Source organism: Vombatus ursinus, unplaced genomic scaffold (genome assembly GCF_900497805.2).
Source record: "Vombatus ursinus unplaced genomic scaffold, bare-nosed wombat genome assembly UNPS02014935.1, whole genome shotgun sequence".
NCBI classification, from domain to species: domain Eukaryota; kingdom Metazoa; phylum Chordata; class Mammalia; order Diprotodontia; family Vombatidae; genus Vombatus; species Vombatus ursinus.
In genome coordinates, this window is record NW_020954713.1 from 6,471,529 (window position 1) to 6,499,040 (window position 27,512).

The 27,512-nt window shown below is 41.5% G+C and overlaps 1 protein-coding gene across 2 annotated transcripts in view; it reads right to left on the reverse strand.

The window, feature by feature from the left end:
- Positions 1–27,512, reverse strand: part of ADGRD1 (adhesion G protein-coupled receptor D1) — a 473,701-nt gene that overhangs the window by 111,828 nt on the left and 334,361 nt on the right. For both annotated transcript variants that reach the window (XM_027844234.1, XM_027844233.1), the window contains 2 exons: positions 26,592–26,703; positions 8,816–8,969 (listed from right to left, as the gene is read on the reverse strand). In XM_027844234.1, coding sequence (XP_027700035.1) covers positions 8,816–8,969; positions 26,592–26,703 — 266 coding nt within the window. The remainder of the gene's footprint in view (positions 1–8,815; positions 8,970–26,591; positions 26,704–27,512) is intronic.

Consider the following 27,512-nt stretch of genomic DNA (forward strand, 5'->3'; position numbering starts at 1 on the left):
GGAGATGAATTTATCTGAGTCATCTGACACATCTTATTTTAACTTATTATTCTTGCTAACCAGGTGCTAAGCTCTATGTTTTCTGCTAAAGGCCTGCAAGGATGTCAGCACCCACTAAAGTCAGTGTCATGGGTCAAAGCTTCAGTTGTCGTTTCCTAGCTATGGCTCCTTCAGAGGGCTAGGCCCAGAGTCAGAAAGACTTGGATTCAAGTCTTGCCTTTGACACTCTAGGCTATGGGACTTTGGGCAAGTTCCTTAACTCCTCAGTGCCCTAGGCAACTCTCTGAGGTAGTGAAAGTTGTGGCATGGGTAAAGTAAGTTTCCATACCAGCAGATTCTGAATTAAATACACACATAAATATGAAAGGGGGGGAGAGAGGAAGGAAGGAAGGAAGGAAAGAAGGAAGGAAGGAAGGAAAGAAGGAAGGAAGGAGAGAGGGAAGGAAGGAAGGAAGGAAGGAAGGAAGGAAGGAAGGAAAGAAGGAAGGAAGGAAGGAAGGAAGGAAGGAAGGAAGGAAGGAAGAATTGAACCATTTCATGAAGCAGGTTGTGTATCACAAAGAGAAGGAGCACTGACTAGGGACTCAAGGGCCTGGGTCCTTGAGCTTTGTCCTTGACTCTATGCAAAAATTAACAAAGCGAGGCCCATAGACTGAGGACTGTAAGGGATCTTGGACATCATCCAGCCCAACCACTTCATTTTCCAGAGGACAGAACTGAGGCACAGAGAGACGTGCCCAAGGTCCTACAGATAAGCGTGTCAGAGGTGGGTTTCAAACCTAGGTCCTCTGACTCCAGATCCCACTTTCTCTTTCTCTCCTCTCCAGCTGCACCATGGAAATGTGTTCTAACTCTCCAGTTGCTAGGTCCCTCTCCATTCCTAAACCAGCCATGGTACAATTTAAAGTTTTCTGACAGCTGCCAATGTCAGTGGTAACTCTCTGGTTAAGTGAGACACGGACATGCGAGAGAGTGAGTAAGCTCCTTGCCATTCCTTCAGGGTAGACCTCACTCTGTACTGCCTAGCTAAGAGCTTCCATTGTCAGTAGGGACGTGGGCCCCAAAGTCAAGCACTCCAGCTGCATTTGTCCCTTTGGGCAGCTCCACAGTGGGAGCACAAAGGCCTGGGCCTGCTATTGATCGTCTGTTTCCTTTTTTGGGCTCAGCTCAAGGGCAGCATTCAGATTTCAGGGAAGGGCTGCTTTTATCTGATTTTCCAGCCCACCTGAGTTGACAGATGTAGAATTGTCTCCCACCACATGAGTCAGTAATGAACGGTGCGGGGGATCGGGAGAAGATGCTCTTGTATCCATACTCCACATAGAGGGGAGTAAAAGAAAGACAAATTGTTCCATTGTGCCTAATTTATACCAATCTTGTTATTGGAAAGGCCTAATATTCCCCACTTTTCAAAAATGCTAGACTTATGAATCAGACAATTTGGGGAATTATGATGACTAGCATTTATCCAGCACTTTATATAACCAAGTATTCTCCATTCTATAGCATTATAAAGGGGAAAGGGCTCTGAAGTGGGAATCAGAAGACCTTGTCTCAAACCTTGACTATTTACAATTTATTGGGTGATTTTAGACAGGTCACTTAATCTTGGGGACTCCATTTCCTTAGGACAATAGGAGTGGATTCGGACTCAATGATATTGAAGATTTCTTCCAGCCTTTGATCCTATAAGCCTGTGATCTTAGGGTCTTCCCTAGAATCAGGAAATCTGAATTAGCATCCCAGCTCCCTTGGTCAAGTCACTTTCACTCTCTAAAATGTTTCCTCATCAATAAAATGAAGACAATACCATTTCCCTTGAAGAACCATTGTGGGGAAAGGGTTTTACAAACCTCGAAGGCAAGAGGGTGAGAATTTGGACTTTTCAGTGGTATCCTCAGGACAGAGGCTGCTAGAGGCAGTATTGGAACCAGATAGAAATGCTGAGAAGGGGCAATTTCAAGCAAACTAGAAGTCCAACAGAAAAGAAGGCCAACATATCTTGTTGTTGTTCAATCATTCAGTCACATGGACCCCTTGGACCATCACACCTCAATATTGCCCATAGGGTTTTCTTGACAAAGATACTGGAGTGGTTCACCATTTCCTTTTCCAGCTTATTTTACAGATGAAGAAACTGAGGCAAAGAGGGTTAAGTGACTTGCCCGGGATCACATAGCTAGTAAGTGTCTAAGGTTGGATTTGAACTTGAGTCTTCCTGACTGCAGGCCTGACAACTAGGTGGTGCCATGGTTCCACTGGGCCTAGAGTCAGAAAGACCTGAGTTCAGATCTGACCTTATGTACTTGGTAGCTATGTGACCTTGGGCAAATAATTTTAATGTTGTCTGCTTCAGTTTCTTCAACTATAAAATGGGGATCATAAAAGCACCTATGTCCTAAGGTTGTTGTGAGGAAGAGATACCAAATGAGATATTTGTAAATTCAAAAGTGCCTGGCACATAGTCGGAACTTAATAAATGCTTGTTTCCTTTTCCTTCCCCTTCACCCTAAAGAGAACATTTTGAGGATTCCAGCAAAATTACTTCCAAAGCTGTAAGGTGCCACCACATGTACTCTAAGCTTAAGCCCACTTTTCCCCAAACTACATGTACTTGGGGGAAGAGTGCATCACAGACATTCGCAGGGAATGTTTTCATGCCCTCCGTTCTTACTACATCACCTTAGTAAATATGTTTGACTAAAAGCTAGTGAAGTCTGGGTCCCATTAACTGATAATCACAAGAGAGGTGCGTGGGTAGGGGCTCAAGAACTACCGCATTAAAAAACCACCACAATCCCTCAGGATTACCTCTAGAACCCTGAGGAGAGACGTATCCATTGCTATATGGAAACCCAACCTGCCAGGAGGAGTGCAATTTGGGGGAAGTCCCAAATCCAAAGCTTATACTTCATTGCTGATGAGAAAACTGGGGCCCAGAGATCTTAAGTGACTTGCCCACAGATTCAAACCTAAGAATTCCAATTTTAAATTCAGTGTTTTAATATACTACACAATAGATTCAGTGGTAAAAGATCTGAGGATATAACTGAAAAATGGCTAATAGGCCCTGTTAATTATTTATTTGCTTCTCCTTAATCAAAGGAGAGTGATTAGCTGAAATAAATAGTTAATAGCTACTATTTCCTACTCCAATCACTTGAAGATCAGAGGAGAACCAAAATGATGGAATAATATGAGTAGATCATTTGGAAACCAGGATAGTTTCTCTTGGATGATTATTTCCCCCTCCTCCAGAGCACCATGGCATTTCCTTCCTAGGCACAGAGAGAAGACCACTCCATGGTTAAATTATCTGAGTTCCAGAGCCCTCTCTCCTTCCTTGGTAAACAAAGCACTTGCTAGTTTTACTTAATGAAGCTGTCCCTGACCCCCACTTTTTGTCTCCAGAAGATCATAGTTATCTCCAGAGAGAGGGTATGAAGCCAAAATGTTTGTGTGTGTGTGTCTGTGTTTTTAAAGAGATAAGAAAAAACAAGAATGAAAGAAAGAAGAAATATAATGAAAAGAGTCCAAAGATCACTCTAATGAGCTAAAATGACAACGGTGTGAGAAAGCAGAGAAAGGAATAGTCTAACCCACACCCCAGCCCTGCAGAGGAGTTTCCAGGATTTTACCTCTTCAATTTAGGAAAGCAGTAAAGCCTCGGTTTCCTTAATAATTGCTTCTGATTCCAATTTCAAAATCATTTGTGGGGGTGGGCTAATGCATGTTGTACAACACTGTTCAAAGTCTCCATAATTACAGGAATATTTTGCCTTTCAGTATCTTTTTTTTCATTTTCTTTAATTCCATTGTCAGACAGGATTTTTTCTTTTCTTTTCTTTCTTTCCTCCCTCCCTCTATTTGTGGGACTTTGTCAAGCATCATTCACACAGCAAATGGAACAAGTTCTCTTTTGTCTGACTTGATGAGTTTTGAGTTAGGTGAGCATGGAAGGTGTCTTTATCCTGGGCTTCCCCCCCCATTCAGAACTTGCATTTGGAGTTACTATTAGAAAAAGAAATGCTTTTCTTTTTTTTTTCCTGTAGGGAGCTACATCAAATTTTCAAGGACTATCGGTCGATACAAATATTCTGCACTGAAATGGTGCTTTTAGCCTCAGTCTCAAAACAATTGGTAAACAGTTTTTGTGTTCCTGGTAAAGTGCATAAAACATACAGGAAATATTGTGCTGGACAGAGGACTGGATCTGGTGTCAGATGACCTGAATGTAAATCCTGCCTCTGTTGAAGACTATTTGTTTGATCATGGGCAAGTCACTTATCTTCCCTGGGTCTCAGTTTCCACATCTGTAAAATGAGAGAGTTGGACTCGATGCTCTCTACAATGCCTTCTAATACTTAATGCCAGACAGAAAGACAGATAGATACATACATAGATACATGGATGGATGAATAGATATATAGAAAGATAAATAGACATACAGATATATAGCCAGACTGATTAACAAACAGTCAATAAACATTTATTAAGTGCTTATAATGTGCCAGGCACTGTGCCAAGCACTAGGGACATAAAAGAGGCAAAAGCTAGTCCCTTCCCTCAAGGAGCTTATAATCTAATGGGGGAGACAGTATGCAAACGACTATGTACAAATATATACAGTACAAATTGAGAATAGTTAAAAGAAGGTAGGCACTAGGATTAAGAAGAGTTGGGAAAGACTTCTTGCAGAAGGTGGGATTTTATCTGGGATATGAAGGAAGCAAAGGAAGCCAGAAAATGGAGAAGAAGAGGGAGAACATTCCAGTGAACAGAGAAAATTTCTGGAAGCAAGATGAAGAAACAGTGTGACTGTTCAAATGCCTTGTTCAAGAAACAGTGTCACTGGATTGAAAAGGATTAGGGTTCCCTAGTCTATCCATATGTGTATTCATCCAGATAGATAGATAGGAAGAAAGAAGATTGATAGACACATAACCAGATTGATAGACAAACAGATAAAAAGATACATAGATAGATAGATAGATAGATGATAGATAGATAGATAGATAGATAGATGGATAGATGGATAGATAGACTGACATAGGTAGGAAGATGGATAAACAGATAGCCAGATTGATAGACAAAAAGTTAGATAGATAGATGGATAGGTGGATGGATAAAAAGAGAGATCAGATAGATGAATAGATAGGAAGGACAGATTGATAGACAATAGATAGATAGATAAATAGATAGAAATATTGATATATATGTATATACAATATTTATAACAGGGTTAAAGCTTTTGCCTTTCTTTACCTGCCCTCAAGAAACTTACATTCTAATGGGGAAGACCATGTGCAAAGAACCAGGTACATTACAAAACATATAGAGTATAAATGGAAAGTCATCTAAGAGGAAAACGACTAGGTGGGGGGTATGGAAAGCAGGGGGAGAAAAGCCCCCTACAACAGAAAGGTGGGGTTTGAGCTGAGTCTTGCATGAAGTCACACAGAAGTCACGCAGTCCATTTGCCAAAGAAACAGAGAAGTGACGTGACGTGACCCAAGTCACACAGACAGGAAGTAGCAGAAGCAGGCTGTGAACCACCTCCAGTGCCTTCAAAGCCAGGCCTCTTTCTACAAAGCCACCCTTGCTTCCCTACAATGGAGAGGGTACTGGACTTGGCATTGGAAAGACCTGCACTTCAATCTTGCCTTAGATATTATCTGTGGGACCCTGGACAATCAATTTAATCTCTCTTGCCCTCAGTTTCTCCATTTGTAAAGTGGAGACAGTAATAGCACCCACTTCAAAGGGCTGTTGTGGGCATTAAATCAGATCACATTGGGCAAAAGCCGGAACCAGAGTGTCCCAAAAGTCTTAGTGCAGTTTCGGATTAAGAAAGCTTTAAAATGCACTGACTTTGGGGACAGCCTGTATAAAGGTCATCTGTTATTATCGTCAGCTCTTGTTGTTATAGAGATTGACAAATACTCATTCTATTTTCCCTCTCAGCTTTCACAAAACACTTAGTTTTGAACCTCTCAAATACTTAATAATAGCTAGCATTTACATAGTACTTTAAGGTTTACAAAGCACTTGTATTATCATGTAATTGTGCGTATTATCTCCCTACTCGACTCTAAGTTCTGTGATGGTAGGAATTACGTCTTGTCTAAACATTGCATCTCTCCTCCAACCTCCTCCACCTTCCACAATGCTCTGTATATAGTAGATGCTTCATAAATGTTTGTATAATAATACTAATAATAACCAACATGTTTGAGTGCTTTTTTATTGTTTAGTCTTCTTTCACTCATGTCTGACTCTTCATGACCCCATTTGGGGTTTTCTTGGCAAAGATAATAGAGTAGTTTGCCATGTCCTTTTCTGGCTCGTTTTACAGATGAAGAAACTGAGGCAAACAGGGTGAAGTGATTTGTCTAGGGTTACATAGCTAGAAAGTATCTGAGCCTGGATTTGAACTCAGGAAGATGAGTCTTCCTGATTCCAGGTCCAGCACTCTGTCCACTGTGCCACCTAGCTGCTTTAAGGCTTGCAAAATACTTTATGATATTATCTCATTTTATCCTCATAACAACTCTGTGAGGTAGATGCTATTATTATCCTCATTTTACAGATGAGGAAACTGAGGCAGATAGGTAAAGTGACTTGCCCAAGATCACACAGTTACTAAGAGTCTAAGGCAAGATTTGAACTCAAGTCTTTCTGATTTCAGGCCCACTACTCTAAGTTCTCTCTCCCTGGAGGTATTTAAGCAGGAATGAGATGACTTTTTTGTCAGGTACATCATAGAAAAGGTCCTTATTCAGGTGTGAGTGGAACTAAATGGTCCTGAGGCCCCTTACAATTTTGAGGTTCTGTTATTCTCTCTATAATAATATATATTATGTAATATGCATTATATAATGCCTATAATATAATATATATATATAGTGTATATGTAATATCTTATGTATTATATGTCTATAATATATAATAATTCCAGCTACCTTTGGATCCCTAAGGTCCTGCATATAGTAAGCACTTAATAGGACAGAGAACAGAGCGTGAAGTCAAAGGACCTGGTTTCTAATCCCAGCTCTTACATTTACTACCTGTAACCTTGGACAAATCAATTACCCTCTTTGAAGCTCGGTTTCCTCTTGTAAAAAAGTGATTTTGGACAAGGTTGCCTCTACGATCCTATGTCTGAATGAAATAAATAAAACCCTTGTTGAATTGAATTGGTGAAGGCTGTGGCATCCCACATTAGAATATGTTTCTAAAGCTCAGGCATGATATTGTAGACTGTATGCTGCTTGAGGCCAGACCTGCATCTTATTCACCTTTGGATCTTACCAGTGACTAGTGTCTAGTACAGCACATTTCACATAGCAGGACAACAAAAGCTTGTTGTTGAATAAAGACCTCCAAAAGGAATGCTGGTGCTTACTATTATTCTTGCAGACATGGATTGGGGACATTGATCCATCATCAACAGAGCATTATTCTGAGTTGGAGTAAGGATGAGCTGCCCTGGTCCATACTCATTCTTGTGTCGCCTCTCCCTTGTGACAAAGAGCCTGTAGTCTGGAGACAGCTGTCTGGGATTAGAGGTCCTGCCTTTAGAGCCAAACTGAGCCATATAAGGTTCAGAACCTTGTTGGCCTTGTTAGGGCCAAGTTCTAATGATCTAACCGGCTTTGGAAAAAAAAGGAAAAATTCCTGATGACTGTGTTGGCTAGGAACCCATCTCAGGTCAACTGCTTAGAGGGCAGTCTATGCCCACCTCTCTACACCAAAATAGAAATAATAATAAATATTATCGGACAGATCTAGGAATTAGACCAAAGTACCTAAATTCCAATCCCACTGAACAGTGTTCCAAACTCTCAGCCTTGAAGTTTTGAATACAAATTTCCTTCTTTCAAGCTATTCACTACATGCCTGAAAATTAGCTCTCTCCAGGCAGCAAGCACCCCAAAGTGAGTGATGATGAGCTGTTCTCTCCACTGGAGCAGGGGGCTGAATTTTAGCTCAATTTAATCCCCCAAAGAAAAAATATTTGCAGTCAAAAGCACACAATAAACATGCTTATTTAGCTCCTTGCATAATACAGACTAAGAAAACAGCTTATTTGGAGATTACCAGCAACATGCAACATTTCCTAATGCCAAAGTAAATTCAACACAGCAAATTCAAGAATGCCAGGTGCCAATTACACAGTCCAAAACCTCAGCCTGAAAGGCAGCCTCCAGTGATATATCTGAGGATTGACAGATGGAAGTTCTTCTTTCTTTACTCTCTTTCTTCCTTCCCTCTCTCCCTCCTTTCTTTTCTTTTTGGTCCTTCCTTCCTTCCTTCCTTCCCTCTCTCCCTCTTTTTTCTTTCTTTCTTCCTTCCTTCTTCTCTTTCTCTTTTTCTCCTTTCCTTTTTTCTTTCCTTCCTTTCTTCATTCCTTTATCTTTCTTTTACCCCTCTCTTTTTCTCTCTTCCTTCCAACCTTCTTTCCCTCTCTCCCTCCCTTCTTTTTTCTTTCTTCTTCCTTCATTCCTTTCTTCCTTTTTCTTTTTTCTCTCACTTTCACTCTTCCTTTCTTCCTCCCTTCTTCTCCCTTCTCTTCCACCTCCTTCCTTCATTCTTTCCTTCTCTCTTTACTTCCCACTTTCCTTTTTTCCTTCCTCTTTTCTTTTTTTTTTTCTTTTGACTTGAACTCTATTTTAAGAACTGGGCCTCTCTTCCTAAACACTTCAATGTCCCTTTCAGTTCAGACACTGGCTGCTCAGGCTTCCTTTCCCATCTGTGGTGGAGCAATAGTGTGGAAATGGGAGGTGAGACAAAGGACTGCACCAGCAGGACCTACCCCAACCAATGACGTAGTAGTAGAGATGCTTGCTCTCCTCTGAGCCGAACACCTTGATCACCATGCTGTAAAGATGCAAACCTTCCACCAGCATCCAAGCGAAGGCACTCAGGAAGAAGAAGTGTAACAGCACTGCTAAGACCTTGCAAGGGATCTACGGCCAAAGCAAAGAAAGACAAGATTTGAGGCTTCTCTGGATTTTACACTAATTCAAAGGTTCTGAAACAGGGGAATATGTGGATAGAATTTAGTGTGTCCATGAGCCTGGATGGGGAAAAATAATTATATCTTTATTTTCACTAACCTTTGGTGATCCTTTGCAATTCTATGTATTTTATTTTAAACATTTAAAGACATCATTCTGAGAAGGGGTCCCTAGGCTTCACCAGACTGCCAAAAGGGTACAGGACACAAGAATAATTAAGAACCCTTGATCTAAACAAAGGTACTGGAACAAAATGGTTGAAAGACGAGCAAAAAAGCACCAGTTAAATGATGTTCTGGGAGAAGCAGCATGGGAAACTGGAAACACTTCTGACTCTGGAGATTGAGGATCTGGGTTCAAATCATACCATCTATATGACTCTGGGTTAAGTCACAACCTCCCTAGACCTCAGATGCTTTATCTGTGAAATGAAGAAGTTAAACTAGATGTTTTCTAAGGAACCTTCTACCTCTACAGCTATAACCTTTCACTGAAGCTTTACCTCCAGTAAGGCATGACTTACGTTCATTAGGAAAGCTAGGTAGTATAATGGATCAGTGTCTGGATTTGGAGTCAAGAAGATACGAATTCAAATCTTGACTCACATTTATTCAATGTGTGACCCATAACAAGTCATCTAACCTCTCTCAGCCTCAGTTTCCCTACCTGCAACATGAGTGTAATAATGATACCTACATCACAAGGTTGTTATGAAGATCAAACGATGATATATGTCATGTGTTTTGCAAATCTTTAAGTTCTATATAAATCTTAGCTACAGAGATCAGGTCAGATGTGTGGATGCTACTTATTGTCTAAGAGTGCACTCCAGCTGGGACAAGTTTATAGAATCAGAAGCCTAGACCTAAGAGGGATCACAGAGGATATCGAATCCGAGCCCTTCATTTTGCAGATGAGGAAAATGAGGCACAGAGAAGTTTAGCAATTTGTCCATGGTCAAGGGACAGGACCTAGAAGACACCTCAAAGACCACCCAGTCTAATCCTCTCCTTTTAAATTGTGTAACATAGATCAGAAACTCTGCATACCTTAAAGGGCTATATAAATGCTAGCTACAATTAGGTCTTGATTAGCACCAATAACAAAACCCCCGAATGGCTGCGTATCTTCAAATTTGTATTATTTGAAATTATAATTATGTAAAATATGGTAATTGATTCCAGCCCAATGGAAAACATGAAGTGCAAGTTCAAATAATGGGACCGCTTCAAGGGATTCATTATTGAGATCGGGTTGTATTATTAGTATTTTATTAAGAAACTGAGGCTCAGGAAGACTAGAGTCAAAGTTTTTTTCTTTTATGCCATACCAGTAGTATCAGAGGAAGAATTTAAACCAAGGTCCTTTGACCCTAGAATTAGTGCATTAAGTATACTATTTTGCTACATTCCCGGTAAGTGGCCAAGTTAGCATACAAACCCAGGTCCCCTGACTCCAAATCCAGCACTTTTCTTCACTGTACCAAACAAACAAGAGCCTAGCATTCCTCTTCCATTCTCTAACCACTTAGCGATGGGCTCCCTCTTGCTCTGACTCAAGGCCAGTCTCCACCTGCACCCTCAGACCCATTTGAGGTGGTTTCAGAATGAATCATCTCCTAAAACCTTTCCTCAACAATCGTGCACTGAAAACACACCCCACAGCCATGACTAAAGCTACCAGATGGAGCAGAAACAATCTCATACTGAAGAAAGGCAATTGGAGCAATTAACTCCGATAAGCCGTGGCAGCATTCTTTCTACAAAATGATATGCTTGTGCGTTGCCCTTAGGCTACAAGAGCCTTGTGCTCCAAGGCAACACAAACCTTAAAAATTTAATCCAATTCAATTCGACTTTCCTTGGCAAACACTTCTTAAGTGACTACAATGTGAACAGTACTGTCTTGGGTATTGGGCATACAAGGTTAGGATAGGCATAATACAAAGAATGAAAGAATGTTAACATGATCTTAAATTACACTAAGAGAAGAATCATCAAAACAAAGGAAGTGGTACTCCCAATACCACTCCTGCCTCGATTACTCCTACACCACATTTTGAGTACTGAGTGCAGTATGGCGTAATGTATTTTAAGAAAATCAAGGACAATCTGGAGCAGGTCCTATGTAAGGCGATCAAAGAGGTGAAAAGAGTGTTCTGCCATGCAAGCACCAGTTAAATGAATTAACATTGGTTTTTGTACAGGCAGCTAAGTGGCACAATGGATAGAGTGGCAAGCCTGGAGTTAGGAAGACTCATCTTCATGAGTTCAAATCCAGCCTTAGACACTTACTAGCTGTGTGACCCTGGGAAAGTCACCTAACTCTGTTTGCCTCAGTTTCCTCATCTGTAAAATGAGCTAGAGAAGATGGCAAACCACTCCAATATCTTTGCCAATAAAACCCCACAGGGGGTCATAAGGAGTTGGGCACGACTGAAAATGAATGACCAAATATATAGACAAACATATATGTCTGCAGAAGAGAAGATAGAAGGGGATATGGAATCAGCCTTCAAGGATCTGAAGGGCAGTCATCTGGAAGATGATTTGGACTTGTTTTTCCTGATCCCAGAGGACAGAATGAGAAACAATGGGTGGAAGCTGAGAGGGAAAAGAGATAAATTTAAGCCTGGGGTACGGATAGACTTAGTAAAACTCAGAGTTATCCAAAAGTAGAATGGGCTGTCTGGAAGTAGTAAATTTTCCTTAAGTAAAAAGTCTTCAAGCAAAGGCCGGATAACTCTTAGTATTGAAAAAGAGGTTTTTATTCAGATATGGTGGGACTGACGTCCTTTTTACATCTAGTGTCTTGTGAGTTTGTGAATTTTTCCATTTAGATGGAAGTCCAATGGATAGGGTCCATGCCAAGCCTCATCAGCTTCAACTTCCCAGGACTTTAGCTCATTGTACAGAAGATTCAGAGGACTCCTGACAAAGCACTCTTCAAATCTTTAATGTATGCTTTATACATTGAATACTATGTTATCAATACAATTATCATTTCCATTACTCTGTTTCCAACCTTACGAATATCCAAACCCTCCTTGAAAGTCTGGAAATCTAGAAGGTCCCTTGACCTTCTAGATTTCCAAATATGCTTGGTTTTCTTGGTTCAAAGATGTAGCACCTGATCCCTAATAATATTTTTTTCCTTCTAACACTCCTGTCACATCTTAGTTATTCTCTTCAACACTCATTACACCTTTCTCTTCTTGCCCCTACCCCAACACACTCTAAGTCATAAGGGTACCTCATCTAGGATCTATTTACAAGGGAAAGGAACAATAAACTGAAATGTAAAGATTAAGATGGTGGCTAGTCAAAGATGTGTATTCAGTAAGGATACATTAAGCAACCCCTATGTGCCAGGCACTGTGTTAAGTGCTAGGGATGCAAAAGAGGAAAAAAATGAAACAGTGACTGCCCTCAAAAAGCTTACTTTCTATTTATGAGATCAGGATGTGATTGACAACAGATGCACAATCAGTAACCAACCAACAAGTACTTATTAAGTACCTACTGTAAGGCATTGAGGCTGCAGGAACAACAACAACAAAAATGAGCATTGCTTGCCCTCAAGGAGTTTATATTTTACTGAAGGAGATAACACATGCATAACTAAGCATTTATAAAATTAAAATATAAATCCAAGATAATTGGGGGAGGGGGACACAAGGAGCTGAGGAGGGATCATGTAAAAGGTGACTCTAGAGCTGAGCCTTGAAGAAGGCTAGAGATCCTAAGAGGGAGGGAAGGCATTCTGGACATGGGGGACAGACTGTGGGAAGGCTTGAAGATGAGAAGAAGTCTTCATGAGGAGCAGGAAGGTCTCCATGGTGGGATTGCGGAGTGAGTGAAGAGAGCCATGTGCAGAGCAGAGATTCTGCTTAGCACATATAGAATGAGAACACACTTGCATGGGCCTGTAATCTTCTCTGCATACAAATGAATATATTTGCTGGCATTTCGTTGGTGATCTCTTTTCATCACTGATAACAGTGAAACCATCACATCTGGACTCTAACACCTTAGGACCCAATTATTATATGAAAAAATGGAAAGAGAGAGGGAATGCAAGGAAATGATGTCAGGAAAAAAGGAGCTAGACCCAACACAATACATACAGAGCAAATCCATTCTGGAGGTGACACTGGCTTAAAGGCACTCATAGATGATACCTAGGCTTGCTTAACTCATTGTCAGCTAAATATCTTGTAGTCTAGCTTGCCCCATGATTTTTCTACTCTCAAGACCAATCTTCTCCATAGGTGTTGAGCAGCCAGTAGAGGGGGAACGTTGAAGATAAATTAAAGGAAGAATAACCTGCTGGAGAAAATGGGATGGAAGGGGACGGGATCATTTGTACATGTAGAGGGTTTGTTTTGGCGAGGAGAAGGGCCATCTGCTCATGTGAGACAGGCAGGACATAGCAGCAGAAGGGATTTGAGCAATGTGAGATAAGAAGGAGAGAATAAAGGAGAGCAAAAGTAGGAGCAAAGATAGAAGATGGTGGGCATAACCCAAGGCTGAGGCTTAGAAGGGCAGAGGCAAGGTATTTGAGAGAAGAGAGCAATGTAGAGTTGAGCTGGTCAAGGTGAGGCAGGGAAGAGAGTGTAGCCATTGCAAGGGGAGGATCTGGGAGAGAACTTAGGGGTCAAAGAATTGCTAGTCAATGTGAGGACAAAGAACACAGTTAGGAGTTACAAGGCAGAGAGAAAAGTAGAATAACAAGAGATGATGCTCAGACAAGGGAGTTTCAGAGTTCATGACTCTGGATCAAAGGCATAGCCCTTACTATATGAAGCAGTAAGGTTAGGGGGAGGGAGGTGGGGAGGAGCTCTGGAGAAAGCTCATTGGTCCATTGTATAATCCCAGGCTCAGTTTCAGTCAATCAGATATCCTTCTGTTGACTGGAAGCCTTTCAATGTTTCACCCCTATTCTTACCTAGTTACTTTGCTTGCAAACTCCTTCCTCCACATCTGCCTCAAAGAGGAGAAGTTATTATGGAGAGCTATCAAATGCAGCTCAAGTTTTTTTTTTTTTTCCTAAGAACCAGAAAATAGCAATCCAGTCTAACACGCCATTCACTCCCAACGTTCACAAAAGATGACCCCTTTAATTATATACCCAACGCCAGGAACTCACAGTTCCAGAATAAATCTTTTCATTATTTAGTCATGGATGAGTTCCCAGTAAGATAGGGTTACAGGCAAGAAAATAAAATTACAGAACAGTCTTCCATCACTAGCATTCTCCCCAGTGGCCTCTGCCTCTATTCTAACTTTTTCCCAGCCTTTATTCCTGTACTAGAATTGTAAGATCTTTGAGGGTAGAGACTGTATGTTTTTGTCTCTGTATCCCTAGTACATAGAAAAATGCCCAGCACGTGTTGTTTTCTTGGTTGTTTTCAGTCATGTCTGACTCTTCATGACCCCATTTGGGATTTTTGTTGCAGAGATACTGGACTGGTTTGCCATTTTCCTCTCCAGCTTGTTTTACAGATGAGGAACTGAGGCAAAGAGGGTTAAGTGACTTGCCCAGGGTTACACAGCTAGTGTCTAAGGTCAGATTGGAACTAAGGTCTCCCTGACTCCAGGCCCAACATTTTATTCACTGTGCCACCCAGCACATGGTAAGCACTTAAGAAATGCTTAGAAATGGAATTCAATTGGCTTTTTCCACCTAAGAATCTCAATACTTTACTATCCCCTTCCATCCTTAGGTTTGGCTATGTTATAAAGGCTGAACAGATACATCCCCCCTTCATTCCCTCCATTCGTGCCCAGCTCCTTCATTGGCCCAGCTGTCCTTCTTCTGTTAATTGCTTTTTAAGACAGTCTCATTGAGAGAGAGAAGAGGCTCATCTCAGACTCATAATCCCATTAGAGATGAAAAGATGGTTGGTGCTCATGTGGCCTGAACACCCTCTTCATTTATTCTTCTTTAGGATTAGTTTCTATTAGACATCACATCCCCCCCTTCTTGGACAGGATCCCAGATGCCATCTCAGGATTTTCTTTTCCAGCACACTGGCTCTGGCTGGATGACTTTGTAAGAGACAGCCTCTCCCAAGATGTCTTGGCATTTCCAGAAACCTTTTGAATTTCATTCCCACTCCCAGGCTTATTCAGTGTGTAAAAAGATGATTTCTTGTATGTGTGCATGCGCACATGTGTGTGTGTATGTGCGTGTGTGTGCGTGTGTGTCTGTGTATGTATGTGTGTGTTTAAGGGGATGGAGGAGCGAACTAATGACTTCTCCTCTACGATTCCCTTCCATCTACTCCATATCTTGTATGTACCCAGTTATTCACAATTATTTCCCCCGTTTGAATGAAAGATCCTTGAAATCAGTGACTTTATTTTTGTTTTTCTTTGCTCTCCCAGCCCTTAGCACAATGGCTGGTACATAGTAAGCCCCTAATAAATACTTGTTGGTTCACTGGTCCCCAGATCTCAATCTCAAAGACACCGGAAGAGTCACAGATTCCAACCCCAGGGCTCTCTCAGTGGTCTCAGCTACAATGTTTTGGGGTTTTTTGTTTGTTTGTTTGTTTGTTTTCTTTCTTAGGGGGAAGGGGTTGGTAAGCACTAAGACTCATTAAAAGTGCCAGATTGCCTCTGGACAAACCTCTAATTCAGGTCCTCATCACCTCTCACCTCAACTACCAAAATAACCTCCTAATTACTCTTCCTTCTTCAAGTCTCTCCCTAGTCCCAATCCATTCTCCACATAGCTGCCAAAGTGATATTCCTAAGTATTTCAGACCTCTGCTCAAGAAGCTTCATTGGCTCCCTATGACCTAGAAAAACACACATATTCTTCAAATGGACACAAAGTACTTCACAGTCACTTTGCTCTACTTTTCCAGACTGACTGTATGTCATTCCCCTCGAACTCTCTACCCTAACCAAACTGGCCCATTTACTAGTCTTCATTCATGACATCCCATCTCCTGCCTTGGTGTCTTTGCCCAGGTGGTCTGCTATGCCTGGGATGCTCTCTTTCCTTACCTCTGCCTCTGGGAATCCCCCAAGCTGTTTAAGCCTCTTTACCCGACTTAATTTGTGTCTGCTTTGTGTGTGCTCTGTAGGTCCCCTTCTATGGGCATGTTGTTTCCTCCATTAGAATTTAATTTTTTTGAAAGTAGGCTCGAAGTCCTAACACCAAGTACAATGACTGGCTCTTATTACATGCTTAATACATACTTGTTGATGGAATGATTGGCATTCTAAAGTCACTTCTGGACCAAAGGTTTCATGATTCTCTGATGTTCTCAAGTAGAATGTAAGCTCCTGCAGGGCAGCAACTATTGTCATTTTTTTCCTACTATCTTTATGGTTGAGTACAGCATCTGGTACATTGCGGGTACTTAATAAATACTCGTGCATTAACTGATTGTGTCCGTATTTCTAATATAGAAATATTAGATTTCTAAATGTTGGATTGGAGTAAGATGGATTTGTCTGGACTGGATTGCATTGAATTGGACTGGACCAAACTAGGTTGGATTGAACTTTAATGTAATGGATTAGACAGATTGAAATGGACTGGATTGGATTGGACTGGACTGGGCCTGATTGAAACTCCCCAGAGAAAGTCTCCCTCTTGAATGTGTAAAGCCAGCATAAATGTCTACCTATCTGGCTGCAAGGGGGATCTTTTGACAATGGGAGCAATTTATCAGGGGCTATACTCTTTTCTGGTTACAGAATAGTGAACAGGACATCCCTTCCCTGTTCTCACATATTGCTTCTCTCTTCAGCTGGGGGTGGGAGTTAGGGCTGGCATGATCCAATCTCTGCCACACACCAACACATTTCCTTGTTTGCCCTGTGTCGTTGACATGAGTTCATAATACTAGCTGACATTTACATGGAATTTCCAGGGTCATGCATCTCTCCCTGATACAAAGGCCCATCTTTTTAACACCCATGTCCGTCTGGTAATGTGTAAAATGGAACATGATAATCCCTGGATAACTGAAGGCGTGGTTTGCCCAGAAGGCAATGGCAGAGGCACATGGTGGATGTGAGCAGGCTGTGATACATTGTCAGTTAAGGATCATGCAGGAGAAACAGTGTGAAAGATGTCATCCAGAAACTACCCAATCAGAAAAAAAATACCAAGCTGATCATATCAAGTAACAAGAGTAAGGGATAGATTGCAGACAGTCTGCAGCCTCCATAGGCAGCCTTGAGATGGCAAGGAAAGTGAAGGCCCTTAGAATATTGGGTGGAGCCCCCTGGCTTGTTGTTATTTGTCCTTCATTCTCATAGAGGACAATGACATCAGGAAGGTGATGCCATGATGTGCAAGTGAATTGGATTGAAGTGAGGGAGGCCTGTGCAAAGTCTCCAGCCTCACTTTCTCTTCTGGAGCTGTCTGGGCCCAGTGGTGAGATATAGATCAGTATGACTGGAGATGGCCCCGTGGCAAGACAAGAGCATGGAAGAATGAATAGGCATGGGTGGCTTGTGATCTGCCATGTTGGAGGGAACATCTAGCATGATGAGACCATAGATACATTGGAGTATTGGAGAATTAAGGGTTACAAAGATATTTACAGCTTTCAACTCATTGGGATGCATGTCCTATACCTACCTTTAATGTAACCAGCTAGGTAGCATGGTGGATAGAGTTCTAGGCCTGGAATCAGGAAGCCCTGAGTTCAAATATGACCTTAGACATTTAATAGAAGTGTAATCCTGACCAAGTCACTTACTGGCTTTCTCCACTATAAAAAGCAGATAATAATAATACATTCCTTGCAGGATTGTCGTGAGAATCAAATTAGTTAATATTTGTAAAGTCTGGCACATAGTAGGTACTTAATAGATGTGTTTCCTTCTCTTTTCTCTATGCAGTTCTGTGGTTGGTGGGGGAAGGCCCCCATGACTGAAATCACAGATCTTTTGGAGCCTCTGAGTACTAAGGGTTACAAATCACTTTATATGCATCATCCCATTTGATTCATACTCTCTGCCAGTCGTGCAGGGATCTTTCAAAGGGATGTGGATCAAGGCACAGCCTTCTCCCTGAGCCATAGAACTTGTGAGAATCATCGCTAGCACTTTGGGTCCACCAGAGTAAGGCTATTTACAGCCTCAGGAATGAATGAAGATATCATTACCCTATTATGGAAACAGTAGCTTCACCCCTGAGAACAGGCAAGCCAGGGCATGGCTCTAACATCCAGCAGGCTTCCTCTGCCCTGGTGCTACATGGGAACAAGGATGGTAAAGAGTGAGGCAATGTGGCCTGATAGAGGGGGCCCTGGGTGTGAAATCAGGGGAGACCTGGGGTTTCAACTTTGCTCTTGACACTGAAAATGGACCACACATATACCACCAAGAGGGGCAGCTTGTGAGGCAAACTTTGTGACTATAATTGAGTCCCTTAATCTCACTAAGTCTCAGTTTTCTTACCTGAAAAATGAGTATGATAATTCCTTATTGTTATTTAATTCCCTTCTCTGTAAAATAAGAAGGCTGAACTAATTGGCCTCTGAAGTAGCTTCCAGATCTAGATCAATAATCCTTATCTGATCCTAGAGACCTCCTTGGGCCTCAGTTTCCTCATCTGTAAAATGAAGGGGATGGTCTGACTGATTTCTGAGGTTTTTTGTTGTTCAGTCACGTTCAGTCGTGTTCTACTGTTCATGACCTCTTTGGGGGCTTTCGGGGCAGAGATATTGTAGGGGTTTGCCATTTCCTTCTCCAGCACATTTTATAGATGAGGAAATTGAGGCAAACAGGGTTAAGTGACTTACCCAGGGTCACACAGCTAGTAAATGTCTGAGGCTGGATTTGAACCCAGATCTTCCTGACTCCAGGCCCACCAGTCTATGCCCTATGGCACCACCTAGCTGCCCTTCTGAGGTCTCTTACAGTTCACAATCTACCATACCGTTGTAGACTCTCAGGGCCCAGCCACATTTGGAGGTTTGGCTAAATGACTTCTGAGACACATTTCATCTTCACCTATTCCTGTAACCTCAGCTGGTCTCACTTTCCTTCTCTGTAAAATGAGGAAGCAGGACTACATGACCTCTGAAATTCCTTCCCACTTGAGGTCTTTGATCCCATGACCTTTCTGGGCCCTTGTTTCCTCATCTGCAAAATGAAGGGGTTGGTCTAGATGGCTTCTGAGGTCCCTTTGAGCTCTAAAGCTGCATTCCTGTGGCCTACATAGTACCTGCATCACACGGCTGTTGTGAGGATCACATTAGATAGTATCTCCCAAGTGTTCCAACAATGTCAGTTATTATTAGTAGTATTACAGGGCAGAGTTTCCTTCAGTGGCACAGAGAGCAAGCAGAAGCTTCTGAAGAAAGGAAGAGGAAGGCAAGCCCAATTCAACTCAATTCAATACAATGTAAATGTATTGGACTGGCTCTCCTGCCTGAGAAACCCTGGATCCTTAGGAAGCATAACGGTTTGGTGAAAACTAGGCATGCCACTCTCATTTGTTGGGTGATATCAAGTGGTCCATGACTGGATAACTTGGCAACCTCACTGACTGTAAGAGGTTGTGACGTTTCTCAATGGGACCTAAAAATCCTCAATCATTCATAGGTGACAGGATCTCAGATTTAGACGCAGGAGGGCATTAGTATAGAGGAGGAAACTGATGACCAGAGAAGTGAAATTACTTCCCCAAGGTCACCTGGCTACTAAGTGGCAGAGCTGGGTTTTGAACCCAAGTTCTCTGCCTCCAAATCCAGCATTCTTTCCATCGAACTACATTCCATTGAACTACAATTACACAAGCTCAAAGATAGCCTGCTATGTCTAACCCAGCCTGGATCCCTGACAATGCTTCAACCTGGTCCTGTCCTCCAAACTGAACACACACACGTACACACACACATTTCTTCAACTGTGAAATGGAGATAACCTCCAAGGGTTGTTGTGAAATCAAATTAGATAATATCTGTAAAGCACTTAGCATAGCACCTGGCATATAGTAGGTGTTTAATAAATGCTTGTTTCCTTCCTTCTTTTATTCCTTCCTTCCTTTTCAGGAATAGTAATCAAATCAATACTAACATTGACTCTAGTCACCATCCCTGTGATGTCTCAAACCAAAAGACCTTTCCCTAGTCACCATTCCTCCAAACGTGGTACCTTCCCTATTAGAATGTCCATTTCTTGAAGGTAGAGACTGTTGTATTTCTTTTGTATTTACATACCTAGCACTTAACTCATTGCCTGTCATGTATTAAATGCTTAATAGATACTTTTTCATAATAATAATAGCTAATATTTATATAGCACCTACTATGTGTCAGACCCTTAAGCCCCTTTTACAAATAATATCTCATTTTAGCCTCACAACAACCCTAGGAGGTAAGTGCTGTTATTATCCCCATTTTACAGATGAGGAATGCTGTTATTATCCCCATTTTACAGATGAGGAAACTGAGGCAAACAGAGCTGAAGTGACTTACCCAGAGTCACACAGCTAGTAAACATCTGAGGCTGGATTTGAACTCAGGCCTTCCTGACTTCAAGTCCAGCTCTATCCATTGTGCCACCTAGCTGCCTCATTTATTCATTCACTCATACGGGTAAGATAGTAAATGTCATAGGGACAGTAACACAGGATGAATGTCAGATGAAATCAGGAAAGGACCTTAAAGATTTTCCAGTCAACTTATTCATTTTATAGATGAGGAATCTGGAGACCAGAGAAATCAAATGTGTAAGGAAGATTTTCCAGCCCAGGTCCTCTGATTCCAAATCCTCCATACGTTTCGCTATACTATGCTGGCTCTCCCACCTATAAACTGACTTATCTCTGTTAGAATTTCTAATTTTCTGAGTCTCTGAGAAATAAAAACTATGAACCAAATTGCCTTGTACATAGTAGGCACTTACTAAATGCTTGCTGAATTGAATTCTAACAACAGAGAAGAAGTGAATAGAGAATTGCTTCTTGAATCTGCTATACCTCTCCACCTCCATTGTTACTATTCCTTGCTAAAAAAAAATGGTTGTGGTAGGTTAAGTACACCTACTACAATCTTCCTTTCAATATTAAATTGTTTAGCAAATCCATTTTTATCAATCAGTATAAAAGCTGCCCATCTAATCACAAATTCTGAATGAGGGTAGGGCAAGAAAGTTATGAATCAATGAGATCTTCCTATAAAATGTATGATGATGCAGATTGTAAGCATCTTGAGGGTAGTTACTCTGTCTTCTAATCGGGTAAACCCAGGGCAAGAGGAGCTTGCAGATAAGCAGGCATTGACATTTACTCAGATAAGCAGGCTAGGCAGCCCAGACTTGTTAAAGTCAATGGGAAATCAGGAAAACAGCCGGCTCAATTCTTGACTCCCAGTCTAATGCGGTAAGACATTCATCCTTCCCTCAAAGACAGCAGCCTTCCTACCCAGCACACTTGTTTTCTGAGCATCATCCCAATGACAAAACCCGAGGCAAGGTCTAAGCTTTGCTGACAGCATCTTCACCTCCCAAGGAGACATAGTGAGGAAAGGATCTGACAGTGAAAGCCTAGTAATGAGAATCCCAGTCTCTGATGTGCACCAAGACCTCAGCTCAATTTTGGAGAAGCAAATGGGCCATGTGTCACTAATCAGTGCAAGTCATGAGGCTGAACCAAGCCCTTCTCTCTGGACCTCTGGAGTCCATCGTCCCTGCTGCCAGCTGGCCAGGCCACAGCTCTTAGAGGTGGGAAGATCAGAATGAGGGGATGAAATAAACTTTGGAAATAGGAGTTGTCTTCAAACTATAGACACAACCTGGTGAGATTTAAAAGTGACCTGCTAAATGTGACAGGAAAGGTGAATATTGATCAGTCTACAAGCAGCAGGCTGTTATTAAGTACTATGTGCCAGGTTCTGGGAATATAAAGACAGAGGGGCTGTTTTCTAAATAGCAACTAATAACGATTTGTTGTTGAGTCTTTTCAGTCATGTCCAACTTTTCATGATCCCATTTGCAGTTTTCTGTAGCTCTGTGCTAGGGAGAACCCCGAAAAATGGCCCATGGGTAAAGCTTGGTGTACCCCCTTCTCACAATACTATTCAGAAAACTCAGCCTGCATTCTCAAAAGCATTCTGGAGAAAGAGAAAGGGAATGAGGCAAAAGAAAAAAGATTTCTTGGAAATACTTCACACCCCGCCCAGCCACCCACCCTAGCCACTTTTTTTCTGCCTGCTCTGGGGACATGTACTCCAGAACACTAGACCACCAGAGACCATGCCCTGGGGAACCAAACACACTCAGCTTTGGGATTAATAAGTCAGCTTTTGGCTAAGCTGTCCTGATTCCTGAGTGGTGTATACAAAATTATGAAGGCTATTATAAATGCTGCACCCAATCCCAGGCCAGATCTTGCTTCCTACCTCATTCAGGGGCTACCTGGTCACCCTCTTTTCTGTACACTGTACAGTGTGAGGTGTTATTTTCCCCTATTTAGAATACATGCTCCTTGGAGGCAGGGATTGTCTGCACATTTGTATCTCCTACATAAAGGGCGAGTTTGACAAATGGAACCCTCATGACACCTATTTAGCAGACAGCTAGCACATAAACACATAATGAATGCTTTTATTAATTTAAAATATTCATGCAAAAGAACAAATAATAATAGCTAACATTTATACGTTTCAAGGTTTGCAGAGCACTTTACATATGTTATCTCAATTTGACCCTCACAACATCTTTGTGAAGTGAAGTCTATTATCCCTATTTTATAGATGAGGAATCTGAGGCAAAGAGATGTTAAGTGGCTTATAATTGTAATTATTATAAATGTAGCTATTTAGCATCTTAGGCAGAATTTGAACTCAATTCTTTCTGATTCCAACTCAAACACCCTACCCACTGTACCAATTAGCTGCCAAAGTCACCAAAAGGAAGCCGTGCTGTTTACTTTGTAGCTGTAGATTGAGGGTGGGGGTGGTGAGACATTCAACACCATATATCTGCAATGAAGTCAAGTAAAACTCCATGTAACAACAACGACAGCTAGCATTTATATGGAACTTTAAGGTTTGCAAAATGCTTTACAAACCTTACTTCATTTGATATAAAAGACACTTTTTGGCAATTACAGTAGCCCAAATTGGGGTGGGCTGCTCCAGGAAATAGTGGGTCCTCTTTCCCTGGAGCTCTTGAAGCAAAGATAACATAATGAGTAGGTAGGTATATTGGGTATGTTATGAAAGAAATTCTTTTTTGAGGTACCTCCTAACTCTGGGTTTCTCTAAAATAACTATTGAAAAGAGATGTCACTATTCCCATGAGTAACTAAAAATTTCAACCTTTTGAAGAAAGGTGATATTCTTATATTTTTTATTTATTTTCTTGCTGGGCAATGGGATTAAGTGACTTGCCCAGGGTCACATAGCTAGTAAGTGTCAAGTGTCTGGTCTGAGACTAGATTTGAACTCAGGTCCTTCTGACTCCAGGCCCGGTGCTCTATCCATTTCACCACCTACCTACCCCTTAAAGGTAATATTCTTGACCCACTGTCAGTCAACTTGCTTCTCTGTAGTGGGGTGGGATTTTCAGGGATTCTATACACTCTCCTCACTCTCTTACCAGCCTTCCTTGTGACCAAGGACACACACTTGGGAGGTGTCTGGGCAAGGGGTGGCCATATAGTCTCTGGCCAGGAAACAGAGAGAAGAAAATGAGCCTTTACTAGAATCAAACCTTCAATTCAATTCAAGCAAAGTTTATTGAGCATGTACTGTGTGTGAGACCTCTGGGTTAGCACTGTGAACCTTTGAAAGTCATCCAAAATGGAGCAAAAAACCAGCCACTGGCTACATTTAAGTGTGTTTACATATATTTGCATAACCAACTCTAGCTTCTCACTCTTACATTGGTATAGGCTGCTCTGTTTCCCAACAGGGGAAGAAAGATTCCTTGCTGATAATATTCCTGTTATCTCAAAATCAGGGCAAGATGGTGGCCTTGGCTAACTCATTAGCAGGGTTCAGATCAATAGAACATGCTGCTTACTTCTTGCCAGAGATTTGAGCCTCTACAGCTCTACCCAAAAAAGCTCTGTCTCCTGATGTGAATCAGTCTGCTTCACTGGTTTCTTTCTTCTAAAGACTGAGTCAAAAACAGTCACCTACTGGCTCCAGTTCATCAATCAGGGCTCTCACAGAACCACACAGATGAGGGGTCTGTTGTCAGTCCTTACAGTCAGATATATCCTTTATCTCCAGTCCCCCTGGCTGCACTTCAGATACATGCTTCTGGCCAGACTTTGGTCAAGATTTCATTTATAATAAATTTGAATAATAAAATTATAATAAATTTGAAGTGAGAAGATGAGGAGAGGAGAGGTTGGATTGGGAAGGAAGGAAGGAAGGAAGGAAGGAAGGAAGGAAGAAGAGAAAAAATTTTAATAAATGTTTACTAAGTGCTAAGTGCTGGAGTCACAAAAATAAGTAAGCAAAACAGTCTTTGCCCTCAAGGAGTTTGTATTCTAGTGTGGGAAAGCAACATATACAGGGAGCTAAGAAGAGGGAAGGGGGTGAGAAGGGCAGAAGGTACCTTTATGCACTCAACAGCAAGGTTTGGAAATGGCTGGGAAGTAACAGAGAGGCCTAGCTCTGGCCAAGAGAAGGGGAAGGCCCAATCATCAGAACTAATGTCTCAAAGGAAGAGTTCAGAATTGGGTGGAAAGGAGATATGGAGGATAGGCAGAGTGTAATTCATAATGGCTGCATCTGGAACAATTGGCATCAGGAAAAGTTATCCCTAAAATATGGCCACCAGGAGACATAGGGACATCATGGGGTTTCTAAACTTTTGAAGAAAGAGAAAGCTCTCCCAGTACAAAGCTTATACTACCTTAGGAATATGATGATCAGAGCAATAGATGTACTGTGGGACTCTGGTATCAGCCCCTTATAAATTTCCCAACCTGGAACAAAGCCCTATGGACCTACCCTAGTTATAGCTCTACTTTAGTTATGCAAAGTAGAAGAATGTCTGTGTGTCAATAGGTTCTATAATCTAATTGTTTTTTTTTTTTCCACAAAGGATTCCAGGATTTAGAGATGAAAGGAACATTCAAGATCCTCTCCTCCCTATTCCACAGCTGGATAAAATGAGATATAAAAGGAATTTAGTCTGCCCTCTTTCATAAAGTGACAGTTACTAACTGGTACCTTACAGCTGTGACTCCATTGACACTATCCTTTGCGCTATCATAGTTAACAATCAATGCCTATGCGGGTCACAGAATTTGAGAATTGGAAGGGACCTTGAGTCAGTATTGTCCAGCCAAATCCCTATAAAGCATGCCTATCCTCCAGAAGATCTTCAAGGAAGAGGACTCCACTACCTGGAATGGAGGCAGGCCATTCCATTTGGGGACAATTGTAATTGTTAAGAAGTATTTCCTGACTTTAAGGCTAATTGGTGTCTTTGCAACTTGCACCCGTTGGTTCTGTTCTTGCCTTCTGGGGCCAAGCAGAAAAACTCTAACCAACTATCATGTCCTCCTGAGTCTTGTGTTCTTCAGGTTAAACATCCCCACTTCCTTCAGGTGATTCTTATACAATAAGAGCTTGAGGAATGCCGCCATTTTGGTTATCCTCCTCGGGACACTCTTCACCTTATCAACATCCTTCTTAAACCATGGTATCCAGAACTGAACACAATAATCCAGATGAGATCTGATCAGGACATATTACATCAAGACTATCGCCTCTTTCTTCCTGAAAGCTGTATTCTTCTTAAAGAAATTCAAATTCGTATTAGCTTTTTTGACTGTAACATCACACTGCTTAGTTATCTTGTGCTTGGATTCCACTTAACCCCTTTGACTTTTCTCAAACAAGACGATACTTAACTATGCCTCTCCAATGCTGTACTGGGGAAGTTGACTTTCTGAACCCAAGGGTAGGAGTTTACATTTATCTCCATTTAATTCCATCTTATTAGATTTACCATAATGCATTTTATTTAGCATAATAACCTTTCAAAATCTTTTTGGATCCGGAGTCTTTCACCTAACGTGTTAGTTAGCCCTCCTAGCATGGCGTCACTCCCAAATTCCATAAACATCCTCTCTATACCTTTCTCTAAAACATTGGTAAAAAATATTAAACAGCACAGAACCAAGAAGAGATCCCTAGGGGACTCATTTGGAGATTTCCTAGCCAAGGTGACATCAAACCATTAACGATGACTCTTTAAATAGAACCGTTCAAGCCCTTCCAAATCCATCTAATTGTCTTGCTTTCTAGGCCACATTTCTCCATCTTTTCTGAGAACAGTATGAGCTATTTTATCAAATACGTGGCTAAAGTCTAGGCAAACCATATCTATAGCATTCTTCTCATCTCCTAGTTTAATAACCCTGTCAAAAAAAGAAATAAGGTTAGTCTGGCATGACATATTCTTGATGAAACCTTATAGCTTTTTGTAATCACCACTTCTTTTTCTGGATGTTCGTTATCCTCCATCACTTGAATGGTCCATTCTTGAATTTTTCCAGAAAAAGATCTCAGAGGAGGGTTTTGATACATTTAATCCACAAAAATGGTCATTTCTTTTGGCTACTTACTGTTCTTGGCTCAAATCGGAAACTGATGAGAAGTAAGATCTGGGCCACCAGAATGGCAAAGGACAAGTTGGCATGGATGTGGTAGCGCTGGTTTCGGATGGTACTGACTGAGCTAAAAAATGAAGCAAGGATTATAATCAGAATGAGAGCACAAGTCTCCTGGCTCTTTCCTGACTTATTGTAAGATCATAGAATCATATGTCTAAAGCTAGAAGGGACTTCAGAGGGCACCTAAGTCAAACTTTTCATTTTATAGATGAGAAAACTGAGGCCCAGGGAAGTGAAGTAACTTGCTTAAGGTTATATAGGTAATAAATATCAGAGGCAGAATATGAACCCAAGTTCATAGATCTAGTATAGCAGTGAATATTCTACTACTACTGCGAACTTGCCAAAGATAATTTTTTTTGAGTGGTTTCCTTAAGGACTGAAAATATAGAAGTCATAGCTACCAGCCTCTAAGTGCCAAGGATGAGATGCTCATTTCAATTTCAAAGATATCTGGCGTATTCCAATCTAGACCCCTCCTCACCCTTGGCCACAGAGGCTGCTCTGTACAGGAATAGTATGTTCCAGACCCAAGGGTGGATCCTTTTGGCCTCTGTAAGGCTGCTTTGATGATACCATCAGGGATGTCTACTCCCAGCCCTTTCCATGGGGAGGACATGGGGAACATGATGACATGGGAAGTAGCTAGGCCTCTGATGGTGGGAATAGTATGTGCCCCCAGAATGTTTGCTTTTGTTTTGTTTTGTTTTGTTTTTCCCTGTTAATCCAGGGTGAATAAGTAGGAGAAAGAAAAAAGCAAAAAGAAATCAGCCGTAAATGGCCCTGTCCAGCGTCTCTTGCGTAATTTGAAAAGACAGGAAGGTGCTGAGGAGCAGAGGTGGGGAGAGAGGGTAATGCATTACTCCAGGAATA